General features: G+C 37.7%; 1 protein-coding gene across 1 annotated transcript in view; it reads left to right on the plus strand.

Annotated features, from left to right (window-relative positions):
* Nucleotides 1-14409, plus strand: part of LOC103594718 (neuroblastoma-amplified sequence) — a 301995-nt gene that overhangs the window by 66983 nt on the left and 220603 nt on the right. Inside the window, exons 14-16 of the mRNA XM_008577970.1 lie at nucleotides 127-280; nucleotides 8167-8352; nucleotides 10162-10335. Coding sequence (XP_008576192.1) covers nucleotides 127-280; nucleotides 8167-8352; nucleotides 10162-10335 — 514 coding nt within the window. The remainder of the gene's footprint in view (nucleotides 1-126; nucleotides 281-8166; nucleotides 8353-10161; nucleotides 10336-14409) is intronic.

The raw sequence follows: 14409 nt of genomic DNA on the forward strand, positions 1-14409 counted from the left end.
CCCCCCCCCCCCCCGTCTTTGTAACCTGCTCTCTCCCCATCTCTGTCCCTGTCTTTCTCTTACAAAATTATAATTCTTTTTCCAGCATCCCAGTCAGTTATCAACTGTTTCTTTTGGGCTTTGCAGAATGGTTGTTGAGACGAGTCGTGAGGATGAAAGTGAATTCTTGTATGCTGCGCAGCCTGAGCTACTGAGGTACAGGACCAACCAGCTTGCAGTCGAGAGGGTCGTGGACTGGTATCAGACCAGAGCAGAGGAGATAGAGCATTGCGCTCGACAGGTGAGGGGGAAGTGACAGCTGCTGCTCAGTGATGCTGAAGTGCTGCCGTGGATCCTTAGCATTCAGAACATGTAGTGGGTATTGCCAGCGGGGCCGGGCATCATGTATATAATTCGCGAGGGATGAAATGACTATTTCCTGTTCCTTTTGTTCATTTATCCTTTGTCTCAGAAGATTTTCTGGCTTTTGTTTTGGATTCTTACAGAGCAAATACATACAAGAAGGGGTGTTCAAAATCTCTCTTTAAAATGTAAGCTGCAAGATATAGTACATACTGTCCCTGATTTTTAATATATTTTAAAAATAAACTTAATACCATGTTCAGTTAAAATAGTATATCAACATATAAATGCTTGAGTTGTCTCCTGTTATACTGTAGTAATGCAGTTGATTGTGATATTGCCTTTCAGGATCACTGAAGCTGTTTCTAACGTTTCCCTTCAGTCCATGCCTAATTTTTCTTAGTTCTTAAGCACTTTTACTGAGATGCATAATAGCTGCATCAGAGCGGGGCTGTGGGAGAGAGAGAGGGGGCTTGCATTGAACCTTAGGGTATCTGCATATTGATCTTGACTCTTCGACTAACAGACCTTGTAACCTTTTTCTGTACCTCGGTTTTTTCATGGGATTAGTTCTTGTACTAGAGTCAATGAGAACAAAGAAAATATATGTGAGAGAGTATTATTAAAAACTGCCAAATGAGTTCTTTGTAAATGTTAAGCAATAGTTGTCTTCATCTTAGAGAACAGAGATGGGATTAAGAGCAAATAAAGGCAGAATGCACTTTGAAGCCTCATTCAGGGTCTGGCCAATGGATGACTTTTTCTTTCTACTTGTAGTTTTGGCTTTGGACTTTCTGGCCTACTGTCAGTCTTTCCTTTGACAGGGGAGTTAATTCCGGAGGGTCTGGTGAGCAGCAGTACTGTGGGAAATAATATGTACCTCTTTGTGTAAATTCCTACTTAGTGTACCTGGTGCACTCCCTTTGTTTCCATGTGGAAGCCTTCTTGAATTCCTGCTTAATCTAATTCCTATTTATAATATTTATAGGACTGAAGATGAATTATTTGCTGGAGCTGACAAAAATATTCTAGAAAAACTTTTTGGGTGATGGCCAAAAACATTTATGATTGACTTCTCAAGTTTTTGAAGATGGCTAAAGACCATAGTACATTTCAAAATATTTAGAATCTTAAGATATCACAATGAAAAGAATCTTTGGAGATAATAGTCTAATTCTATATTTTATGTATAAACTAAGAGCCAGAGAAAGGAAAGTGAGCAACTTGCACAGGGACACATGGTGGCAGAGCCAAACAAAATCCAGGTCTCCGTAAAATCTTTTTATAGAGTCCATACAAAAATGATCAGTTGCACAAATCTTAATGACTGAGAACAAGAAACATAAATCTTTTTTTTTTTTTTTTTTTTCCTTTTTGTCTTTTTTCGTGTCCGGCAACGGATAGCAACCCTCAGTGTCGCGCGTTGCACAAATCTTAATGACTGAGAACAAGAAACATAAATCTTTTTTTTTTTTTTTTTTTTTCCTTTTTGTCTTTTTTCGTGTCCGGCAACGGATAGCAACCCTCAGTGTCGCGCCCGTACCGGACCGGGACCGGCAACGGGATCGCAACCCTCGGTATTGCTCCCGCACCTCGCTCAGCCAGTGAGCGGGAACCGGTCTGTATGTGGGATCCGAACCCTTGGCGGGAGCGCCACCGCACTCCCAAGCGGCGCACTGTAGCAGTGCGCCACCGGGCCGGCCCCAAGAAACATAAATCTTAAAAATCTGTCACACCCATAGAATCTTTTTTTATTGCTTACTTATAATCCTGACATGAAAATCATAGATATTATATCTTTAGAAATAATTTCCAAAAAATTAATATAGTGACTTAATTGCAACATAAAGGATAACTAAAATATGTAAAAGTTTGGTCATGACTACACTAGGAAGTAAAGGTAGTGAGAAGTCAATTTGAATAAGATATCTGAAATTGCAGACAGATTCAGATATGTTGCATTATTGAGTTAAATGCCACAAAATTGCTGTTAGAGCTGTGTATAACTAAGTCATGGTAACATTTTTAATGAAACAAGTAAAATATTCCCCTAGTTTATGCAGTAGCTGCATTCTAGGAGAATTCAGTGTAAAGTAAACCATGCAGAAAAGAATTTTGTGTAAAGGTTCAATGAAGTTGAGATTTAGACTCTGATAATTTTAACTAGGTTTTTCAGTACATTGGGAAGGTAGGCAGGAATGAGGACAAGTTGGTTGTACAGGACTGCCTTGCACAATGTGAGAGGTCTGTCATTCCTGGCTTCCACTACTTACTAGTAGGTCCCACTCCTTGTGATGCACAAATCAACCTCCCCATATTTTAAAAATGTCTTGGTGGAAAGTTCTGTTCCCACTGAGAGTTGTAGTCTTATATCAATATCAGATATCTAGAAATAACCAGTTCATATTGATTACCTCAAGTAAGGTGTTACTAGTTGCTAATGTATAGGAGAAATTCACTTGGTAATGATTGGTGATGAAAGTTCTGAAATGAGCCAGTGAGGCACGTTTTTGTACAGACAAATATTGGTTGTTGTAACGTGTCTAGACATCTTTTAAGACTCCAATGACATCATATGATTTATAGGAATTTTACAAATATATGTAGTTTACTATTGTCTCTGGCTATTAAGAGAAATGATCCTGTTTGATGGACCAGTTTTGTTTGAGCACTTTGTAGTTTCTTAGCTTGAACTTCTAGATATTGCCTTTAGAGAGGAAGGAAAAAAGTGTGTCTGTGTATTTATATATATAAATGTAAAAACTGATTTCTAGGTTGTTCTGGCAGTTGAGCTAGGAATGAGAATGGAAAAGTTTTTCATGTCTGTATACAGTGCTGGGCAACCAGCATCATGCATTTTTTTTTTTTTTCTTTTTGTCTTTTTTCGTGTCTGGCAACGGATCGCAACCCTCAGTGTCGCGCCCGTACCAGACTGGGACCGGCAACAGGATCGCAAACCTCGGTGCTGCGCCCGCACCTCGCTCAGCCAGTGAGCGGGAACCGGTCTGTATGTGGGATCCGAACCCTCGGCGGGAGCGCCACCATGCTCCCAAGCGGTGCACTGTAGCAGTGCGCCACCGGGCCGGCCCAGCATCATGCATTTTAAGAGAATAATAATGATTCCTCAGTTTTAGGATTTAAATATTTTGCAACCCAAATTTCAAGCATTATTCAGTTCTTAAAAAAAATAGTAGTAACAGATAGAGAAAAATGCCGTACTGGAATGCAAAATAAACTATTGTTTTTTTACATTTATCTATGTTGTTATTTACTTATTTATTAATAGACTTTTTTTAAAGAGGAATTTTAGGTTTATAGAAAAATTGAGCAGAAAGTACACTGAGTTCCCATAAACCCTCTCTCCACTCCCTGCCCCTCTTTAATTTATCCCCAGTATTAACATCTTGCATTTGATTGGTGCATTTGTTAATTCGATGGACCAAGATGTCTTTCAGTAAGTAAATGGATAAACCATAGTACATCCAGACAATGGACTATTACTTAGCATTAAAAATAAATGAGCTATCAAAGACGTAGAAGAAACTTGAATGCATATTACTAAGTGAAAGAAGCCAATCTGAAAGGCAGGATATTGTGTAATTCCAACTATATGACAGCTGGTAAAGGCAGAACTATGGAGACAGTGAAAAGATCAGGGATTGAAGGTAAAAAGAGATGATTAGGCAGAGCACAGAGGATTTTTAGGGCAGTGCTATTCTTTATGATACTTTGATGGTCAGTATGTTTCATTATATAATTGCCAAAATCCGGAGAATGCACAACACCAAGTGCGAACTCTGTGGACTTTGTGGGATAATGATGTGTCAATGTAGGTTCATCAATTGTAACAAATACACCATTCTGGTGAGGGCTGTTGATAGTGGTGGAGGTTGTGGCGGTGAGGTGTGGGAGGAGAAGTATGAGAACTCTACTTCCTGTTCAGTTTTGCTGTGAACCTAAAACTGTTCTAACAAAGTAAAGTCTATTGAAAAAAAACCTACAGAGCTTTCTGAATTTAAAAGTTTTTAATAGTCTAGCAATAATTCCTAGATATCTTGAATTCTTTTTGAGTAATTAGGAATAATTATAAAGAAAGAAAAGTGATTTTGGGGTGGTTTGTTTTGGTGGCTTGTATTTTGTCCCATTTCTTTCATTTATTTAAAAAAAACATAATAAAGGTTTTTCTCTTATTGACAGTTCATGTGGCATATGCTGCAATCAAAGTGATATCTGACATAGTTTTATCTTTTTCATTTTTAGAGATTTAATTGATATGGGACTTCTTTTTCCTTAGTGCTTATAAATGCCTTTAGCAAAACTTGTGCATTGGTTTAGAAAAATATTTATAGTAATGCACTTTATCTTGTGAGGGCTTGGGGCATGTGTTATAATTCTGTAAGTTGCATTCAAGCCTACTTTTATTTAAAGTGTCAGTGATTGATTTGAAAACATTCTTTTTTTTTCCTTTTTTTTTTTTTTTTTTTTTTTTTTCGTGTCCGGCAATGGATCGCAACCCTCAGTGTCGCGCCTGTACCGGACCGGGACCGGCAACGGGATCGCAACCCTCCGTGTTGCACCCGCACCTCGCTCAGCCAGTGAGCGGGAACCGGTCTGTATGTGGGATCCGAACCCTCAGCAGGAGCGCCGCCGTGCTCTCAAGCGGCGCACTGTAGCAGTGCGCCACCGGGCCGACCCCTGATTTGAAAACATTTTTAGTTAGTATTTGAGAAGACAGCAAATTCGAAGTCGAGTTAGGAAGACAAATTTGAATCACAGAGTTGGTAAGTATAATACAAATTGCTAATATGCTTTGTATTCAAATTATTACTTGCACAGAGTTGTGTTCTATGCATCAAATTTTCTTAATGCTTTCTGAAAATTCACCTGAGACAGGTTTTTGTTTTTAATTGGTGTAAAGGTAGATATATCTTTTCATACATGAATTGTATTTTTTTTTAACTAGGCATTAAGTTAAAAAAACACTTACCTGTTGAAATGTGACCAGATCTCTCCTGTTTCACCTCATGTTTTACCTACTTCTACTTCTTCCCACTTATGTTTCTTTGCACCACTCTTTCCAGCTGAAGATGCATTTCTTCTTTCTTCACTTCATCCTCACCTGTCAGTTCCTGGGTCTTTGAAGGGCCTTGGTGGGGCTTTATTATTGCCTGGCATTTTTTCTTTGCATTACATGCCTGTTCCCTTTTCCCTTTCCTGTACCCCTTGTGCCCTACCACTTCCCTCATCATTCTCAGAAAATGATTTCGCTTTGTATTTTGTCTGAAAATTTGAGAACTCCCTTTCATTTGCACTTATGTTTCCAGCTTTTCTCGCTTCCTGTGTTCACAGCTATGCCTTCTTTACCTGTGTTCTGGATTTTACACTCACACCTGCTTAGGATCATTTTATCAATTGTCTGTTTCCTCTGTCTTGTATGTTTAACCTCTCTTTCTTTACTGTCTCTATTGCCCCCACCATCACCCTTTTTATAGACATAAAGTTTAAGCCCTTCCTATTTCATGAATACAAAATACAATTAGAGCCACACTCTCCCTGGCTTCTGTTTTAGCTTCTTGTTTCTACCTCAGTGCAGCTCAGAAGTTGTCAGTCTACTCTTTGTGGTCACTTTCTCAATTTTGGTTTGCTCCTCATTTCCCCAGAGTCTGGCTACTCTCACCAGTCCACTGGCACTGCACTCAGTAAGGCTAACAGTTTACCTCTTCATGTTAGATCCCCTCTGTTATTTAACGTCATTGTCCTTTAGCACTGTTCACTACTTCTTTTCTGAAATCTCCTCTGCGTAGGTTTCTGGGATACTATTTAAGTTTTTTATTGTCCTTGTCTTAGCCATTTATTATGGTCTCTTCCTGTGGCTCATGTTCTTTGGCTTGTCCCTTAAATATTGCTATTCCACAGGGTGCTACTCTTGTAACTAGTAGAGAGTCTACAAGTGTGACCCATTCAAATCCTTTTCCCCAAATACTACTCTATGATGTATGTGCTGGCAATTCCCGAATTCTCCAGCCAAGTCCACTTATTTTAGCTACTGATTTTGTTTTCTATTTCTGTTTTTGGACCTACTATTTGGGGATCTGCACTGTGATGTCCCACAGGCACCTCAAAAGCAACATGTTCAATATAGAATTAATTTCACTTTCGATAAATGTGCTTATGTGAGTATATCTCTCTCTCCCTGGTCTCTTTTTCTCTTTCTCATATGTGTGTATGTATATATATGTGTGTGTGTGTATACGTGTGTGTGTGTGTGTGTGTGTGTGTATTTATTTATCCTATGGTTTAGATGAGAAACCTCAACCAACATTCTAGACTCCTCCTTTTTTACTCATACTCCTCATCTGCTTTGACCAAACTTTATAAATTCAGTCTCCTTAATTATCTGTTACATTCTTCCTCCTGTATATCTTCAGTAACACTGTCTTAGTTAGCTCCTTGTTATTTTTTCCCAGAGCATAGGAAGTTCATGAAATATTTACTCAGTGTGAGTAAATGAGTGAACTAATTAATGAATGAATGAGTGAATCAATATATTTCTGCCAGAATTCCTCTAATACTAGTAACTGCAGTTCTCCTGACTAGTCTGCCTATTTTTAGTCCAGTCTATTTTCAGTTCATCATTTACATTTCATTCATTATTCAATAAATACTCACTGGGTACTCTCACCCAAGTGTAAATCTATTTATTTAAAGTGGAAGATCCTTTGGTAGTATTGTGTTCAGGACACACTGCAGATTCCTTAGCTTGGCAAACAGTGTCCGTATTGTCTGCCCCTCCTCTCATCTTTCTCATCGCTCCCTTCACACCTTCTCTTCAGTCCTGTGGGACTAACTGCACTTTCACAGTGCATCTCTGCTTTCATCACCTGACTAATGCCCACTGGTTCTTTCTAGTCTATTTTAAGTGTTCCCTCCTCTGGGAAACTCTGTGACACTCTCAGGTTGGGCCGAGTGCTCTCTTCTTAGAGACCCCAATCCTGCACAGCACTACCTCTCTCCGCTTCACTGAGAGATCCTTGAGGAAGCGACCTCACCTTATCCAGTTTTGTATTTCTAACACCTGGAATGGGGCTCAGTTCATAGTAGGCCCTCACTAAATAATTGTCAGTCTAGGAATATGAGAGTAAGGAGTGTGCGAGGTTATGCGTTTATGCCGCAATAGATGATTTTTCCATCAGAGAATATGTTAATTCATAAATTTGATGACGAAGTAGGGGTCAAATGGCTGTGTACTGAAAATCTGTGGGAAAATCATTCTTTGTGTCTGGTGATGGCTAAGTATTTGAATTGAGACAAATAAAATATTTGTACTAGAGTTAGTAATTCAGCAAATATTTATTGAGTGACTTCTTTATGGGAGGCACTGTGAAAGGATAGGTACTGAACGGGAATATAAAAGCAAAACCTTGGAAACAATCATTCGTTTTGGAAGTAGAGAAATATAGTAAAGATAAGATTAATTTGGCCATATCACTACTAGCTGTGTTATTTTTTTCTCCTTTTAGCATAAGGTTGTCAGAATTAAACAGAGAAAATATATGTAAAACTACTGTAAACTATAATGCTCTACAAATGAGATGGTGTCTTTCTCTTCAGTATTTCTTACTGATGGTTTGATTCCTTTGGAAGAGTTTGATGTTGATATATTTGATATAGAATTCTAATGTTTTTATAGTAAAAATGTATGTTACTGATAATATGAATTTATAAAAAACGATTACAACAATTAGATTCTGTACTGGAGGCTTTCAGTTTAGAATATATGAGGAATATATAATACTCAGACTTACTGTTGCTTTTCCATTTTAGGTTGACTGTGCATTGTCACTTATTCGACTTGGAATGGAGAGGAATATTCCTGGTTTGCTGGTTCTGTGTGATAATTTGGTTACTCTGGAAACATTGGTTTATGAAGCAGGGTGTGACTTAACCCTAACCTTGAAAGAACTCCAGCAGATGAAAGACATTGAAAAACTTAGATTATTGATGAATAGTGTAGGTTTTATTTTAACTTCCTTCTTAAGCATTCCCTGTGTACTTTGATTAATATGCATCTCAAACCAAAGACTAAATGTCCTCCACGCCTGAGAATTTAGTAAATGAAGGACGTTCTTGACTTGTTTCAAGTCAGATGTTACAGACAAAGAGCTGAAGGCATACAAACTGTTTTTGCAGTTTTTATATCTTGCTTGCCCTTTATTCAGAACGCACCTGTATAACTTTTTTTTTTCCCCCTTCTAGTTAGGCATATTTCTAAACTAGCTATTTATTGTACTAAGTTTCTAATCTTTCACTGTGTTAAAATTCACAGTTCCTTATATATTTCAACAACTGAAAAAAAAAAAAAGTGCCAGAGTTCAGAGGGCTGGGTGATTGTGTGAAGATGATATGTCTTCAGGGTTAGTATGTTTAGGAGCATTTTTCCAGTCATTCTTAGATTATTCTTGGGTTATCCTGTTCTTTATCCCCAAAGTTTGGACCTGGTTTCTACTTTCCCACTAGTTTCTGTTGCTTATAACAGAATACCTGAGACTGGGTTATTTATAAAGAAAAGAGGTTTATTTGGCTTATGATTCTGTGACAGCCGCATCTTGGGGGGGGAGGGGAGATAAAAGGTGCCAGGAACTCACTCATTACCTCCTCCCACCCCACGCCCGGGCATTTATCTATTCAAGGAGGTTCCACCCCCTATGACCCAAACGGCTCCCAGCACTACAACTCTGGGAATCAGATTTTCACATGAGCTTTGGGGAGACAACATACCCAAAATCTATGACCTACTGAGTAGAGAGGTGAGAATGATGGTGCCTTCTCTCTCCTGCATCCCTCTTTCTGCCGCATCCCTCTTTCTCCTGCATCCGTCTCTCTCCCGCATCCCTCTCTCTCCCGCATCCCTCTCTCTTCAGCATCCCTCTGTCTTCCACATCCCTCCTTCTTCCACATCCCTCTCTCTTCTACATCCCTCTCAACATCTTCCCTTTTATACATCTTCCTTTTTCTCTCCTTGTGTCCCTGCCTTCCCTTTCTCTCATTAGCCTTTTTTCCCACTAATCCACCCAGTGAAAATTGACTTGTGTTATATGTAGGACTTCTCTCAAAAGATTTAGGTGTATCTCCTGGAGGGAATGAGAGAAGTGATTGTATAATTTTAGGGATAATGAGTAAAATGACACATAATCTGTGCCATTCGGAGTTTTGTGAAGATGGATTTGAAGGGGCCAAACAAAACAAAACAAAAAGGAAGAGGAAAAGGAAAGGAGGGATTCTGGGCTGTAACAGCTGACTCTATTCTCAAGGGGATCCTTTTCTAGAGTTTCTTCACTTATCTGTCTGTGTCTGTCTCTGCTAGTTTCTGTTTCACTCTTTCCGTTGGTTTAAGGTCCGTCTCTCTCTCTCTGCCTCTTTTTGTGCATGCATGTGCACGTGTGCATGCATGCACTCACACACTTTTTTTGGGTAGAACCTCTCTGCTCTGGAGGACCTTGTGACTGAGTAATAGCAGCAGCATGTTTGTCTTCCAGAGCTGTGCTCATGGTCTTTGGGACACCAAATCTATTATGGTCTGAAGAGATGTGCCACAGTGACATTGCTGCTGTTAGGTCTACTAGATCCAGGTAGCAGGTGATTCATTCTCCTGCTACCTGTCAGGCCACGTGCGAGTGGTTGACTGGAGTGTCTGTTTTAAAAATTGTTGTGCTTTCACTGTTTAACATCAGTCTGATTATCTTTAAAACTTAGAACTTGTCTGATATAATAAAGTAATTAATTTAAATTAGTATTTGTTTTGGTTAATTATACTTTCAGTGTCCTGAGGACAAATATGTGACAAGTGCCTACCAGTGGATGGTTCCCTTTCTTCATCGTTGTGAGAAACAGTCTCCCGGTGTGGCTAACCAGCTGTTAAAAGAATACTTAGTAACTTTAGCTAAAGGGGACTTGAAATTTCCCCTGAAGATATTTCAGCATTCCAAACCAGATGTAAGTAGAAACTCTAACTTCTTAAAATTATCTGCACTTTTTTTTTTGCTACAGAGTTAGGTTTTATTTATTAATTTTTTGTAACAGGCATTGCAAGTATTTTCTGTTTAAACAAAAAAGGAAATGGTTGACATTTTATCTTTAAAGTTGTTTCAACAGTGTAGTCTAAAGTTTTTTTCAAAAATTCATAAAATTATGTCTATTTTGATTGATTTGTTCCGAAGTTTGTTTAGTATCTACAGTGTGTTGGAAATTGGCAATACCAAGAAGACTAATAGTTGACAGGTATTGAATTCTTACTATAAGGAACTTTACAAGTATTAACTCATTTAATCCTTATAACAATCCTATGAGGCAGATGCTTTTGTTATCTTAATATTATAGGAAAGGAAAATTGTGATATAAAGTGGTTAAGTAATTGCCCACAGTAAATAGAGGAAACTGGATTCAAACATAGTATTCTAATTCTACAGCTGTGTCCTTAACCATTATACTTTATGCTACCACCAACAGGAGAAGACAAGGTTTCTATCCTAGAGGGCCTTCAAAATATTTATAATTTTTAAGTTCTTATAGGGGCATGTTGTAGTTATTCTTAATAACTCTTATATTTGCTGAAGACTACTATATTTATAGCTTTGTATGTCAAAAGGGTTCAAATAGTTGTTCAGATTTGCTGGTGGTGAAGTCATTTTGTTAAGGTCAGCATACGTTTGCAGTGTCAAAAGCCTCTTAATGTAACCATAGGTCAAATATGCTGTTTCAAGAGATGGTGGCTCTCATTCCATTGGAGGAAACTCAAGCAAGATGGCTTAGTCACTTGAGGTCCTGACTCTGTAGTGGGGTTTAAAACATTAGATTGGGGTTCAGGCAGAAGCCATTGAGGACTTCCTCCAATTCTAAGTTCTGATTGAGTCTACTCCTTGCCCTAGCTTTTGCTAGTAATATGAAGTCTGGTAAGATATATGGTCATAGACTAGTATAATCAAGAGAGAAAGGAAAGCCTTCCTTAGTTAATTTTAGACATTTTTTTTTTTGGTTTCTAAAAGGATGGTCTATCAGAAATATACCTATTCATTACCTATTTAAAATGTTCTATCTTCTCATAAGCAGTTTACACTTAGTAATCTGATTTTAAATTTGATTTGTTTTAAATTTTGATTGGTTTACTGTGGAGCCCAGGGTGGGCTGCTTATGGCAGCAAAATATGTGAGAAACAGGATGGATTGAATATGAATGTTTTATGAGGAAGAAAGAAGCAAATTTAAATGCTTTCCAGTAATCTTGTTTGTGGTACATCTTCCTTACGGAGTCTTGTAAATCCTTTGTATATAGTCAGCTTTTTGTTGTTTTTCTTGGCAATTTAGCATGTGCCTTTTGAATAAAACATAACAGCCATTTGCCTTTGTTGAAATTTATGAACATCAAAGCAGAGAACAATGATATTGTTGGGCTGCTTCTTTCCAATGCAGCCTCCATATTTCTCTCAGTGTTATCTTCCTGCCACAAATCTGGTCATGTCCTGATCTATGGAAAGTTTCCAGTGTCTCACCACGTCCGACATAGTAAACACTGGGCTCTCTAGAGGAGCTTGGGAGATTCTTTGCTGTCTGCTTCCAGTCTGCATCTTCAGCCTTGCTTCTCTCCTGGAATGCACTAGGCCACTCACACCGAACCTCTTACCTCTGCACCCTGTCAGGTTTTTTCATGGTTCTCTGTGTATTATGGATTGTTTCCTTTGTTTGGAGTGGGGATCTCCCCTTTCCTTCATTTAACAAACACCTGCCTATCATTCATGGTCCTGCTTTTTTAGATTCTCTACTGTGAAACCTTCCATGACTTCTCTGTGCTTTGACAGGTCTTTGTATCTGCCTCTGGAGAGCCCTTATCACACTGTGTTGTAATTATTTATTCACAAATAATATGTGTGTACATGTTTGTTTCTCCCTCCCTTTCTTTCCTATATATATCCTCTATATCTCATTTATTTCTAAATTATCAGGGAATAGCACAGTGACCAGTAGAGAACAAGTGCTCAGTAAATTTTGGCAGAGCAAATGAAAGATTGAAACTGGGTTTTATTATGATGCTTCAGATCACTTGATTATATTTTGTTTACTTTACTAGCATTGTGCTGGTAGCATTGTTTGTATTTTACTTGATTGTTTACAAAAAGAATGTACTTCAGATCTGCCATGCACAAACTATTTTTAGTTACAGAAGTCATTGCTCCTGTAATATATCAGACAGCTCAGACTAAGTTATGCTGCATTAATAAATGACCTGTAAATCTTAGTAGCTTACAGTAGCAAACATTCATTTCTCACAAGTGTCATGTTAGCTGTGGTTGGGCTTCTGCTATGTCTGATTCATTTCGAGACTCAGGCACAAAGAGCAGTCCCCTTTTCTTCTTGTGGCGGAGAAAAAAGAGCAAAGTATTACCACACAGTTGCTCTTAAAGCTTTATCTCAGAAGCGGCTCAAGTTACTTCCCCACATTTCAAAGGCCAGAGAAAGTTTCATGGCCAAGCCTGATGTCAGTGAAGCAGGGAAGAATACCTCTTTCATAAGACGAATGATAATACAGCTGACCAGAGCCATGTGATAAAGAAGCAGATCTTGAAACTCATCCTTGTGCTGCCACTGCACTTGGCTGCCAAATCTGTCTTTTAAACGATCTTATGTGCCTCAGAGTTCCCTCTTTTTTATAACATCCTAAAGCACTCATTTCTGATTTTTTAAGCCATTGCTCTTTGCTTAAATCCCCCTTTAGAGAGTGAAACTTGTAAAGAAACTTGGTCAAGTTCTGGGTAGGGTTGGCTTGGGAACATCATAGGCCCTCTCCTTTTGTTCTTTGTCTTCTAAACTAGTAATTTTTTAATGGATTTGTATATCAGAACCATGTACATTTTTAAAAACATAAGTTTTGTATTCCTAATCCAGATAAATTGAGTAGAATTTGTGGGGTAGCTTCCTGGAATATACATTTGACATTTTTTCCATTGATTTTGGTGGAAATCCGGAGTTAGGAACAATTGTTTTAAATATCCATGTCTTCTTCTAACAAATAGAAATTCATTATACATCATAGCTTTGTTAAGTGCCATCTTTTTAGTTTGCTTCTGATCACATAATTCAGTGGGCAATTTTAGTTTTTAAAGTGACCTTTTCTAATTTCATGTCTATTTTAGACTATTTAGAAAACTCAGAAAAACATAAATATAAAAATAAACTTTGTTTCTGGAAATATCATTGATTACATATTCTGAAAATCTTTTCACTCCAAGTACTCACTAAACTATTAATTTTTAAAAATCTGTTGACCTGGAAAGCTGAACTAGAATAAAGAAAGGGAAATTTGTCCCAGCCGAAAGTGAAGAGGGAGGTGAGATCATAGGAATATTCATGAAGAGGAGGCAGTGACTACTTGGAGTGGGTGTTGTAGTCTTGCAAACTATTCTTTTGATTAGGCATATTAAAAACAGGCTTATCATTGAACTTTACTTAAATGATATCATACGATATCATTTTTTGGTATTTAGATTGTTTCATTCTATATTAATTTTGTGAGATTTATTTATGTTATGTTTAGATACAGTTCCTTCATTATTGTTGCCAAATTTATTCCATTACTACAATTTGTCTATTTATTATTACTTCTTATTATGCTCCTGTTGATCATTTAGATTGTTTCCACTCTTGGCTATTATAAATAATGCCACAGTGAATATTCCTTTATGTGTCTCTTGGTATATGTATGTACATACATTTGGATATATATCTAGGAATGGAATATTGGTGTTCTAAGGTATGTTCATGCTTAGTACTGGTAGATAATGCCAAAATTTTTTTAAAAGTTGTTCTCTTCAGTCGTGAATATGAGTTTTTGTCATTCCACATTCTTGCCAGTACTAGGTAACGTGATATTGTTAGTATTTAAAATTTTATCCTTTCTGCTGTGTACATATGAGGGGTCTTCAAAGTTTGTGGAAAGACTTGTATTATCTTTTAATTCCAATTTCTTTTCTTGCTTTTTTTTTCGTGGCTGACTGGTTTTTCACGAACTCTTTGAGGT

The sequence above is a fragment of the Galeopterus variegatus genome, unplaced genomic scaffold (genome assembly GCF_000696425.1).
Source record: "Galeopterus variegatus unplaced genomic scaffold, G_variegatus-3.0.2 Scaffold1612, whole genome shotgun sequence".
NCBI classification, from domain to species: domain Eukaryota; kingdom Metazoa; phylum Chordata; class Mammalia; order Dermoptera; family Cynocephalidae; genus Galeopterus; species Galeopterus variegatus.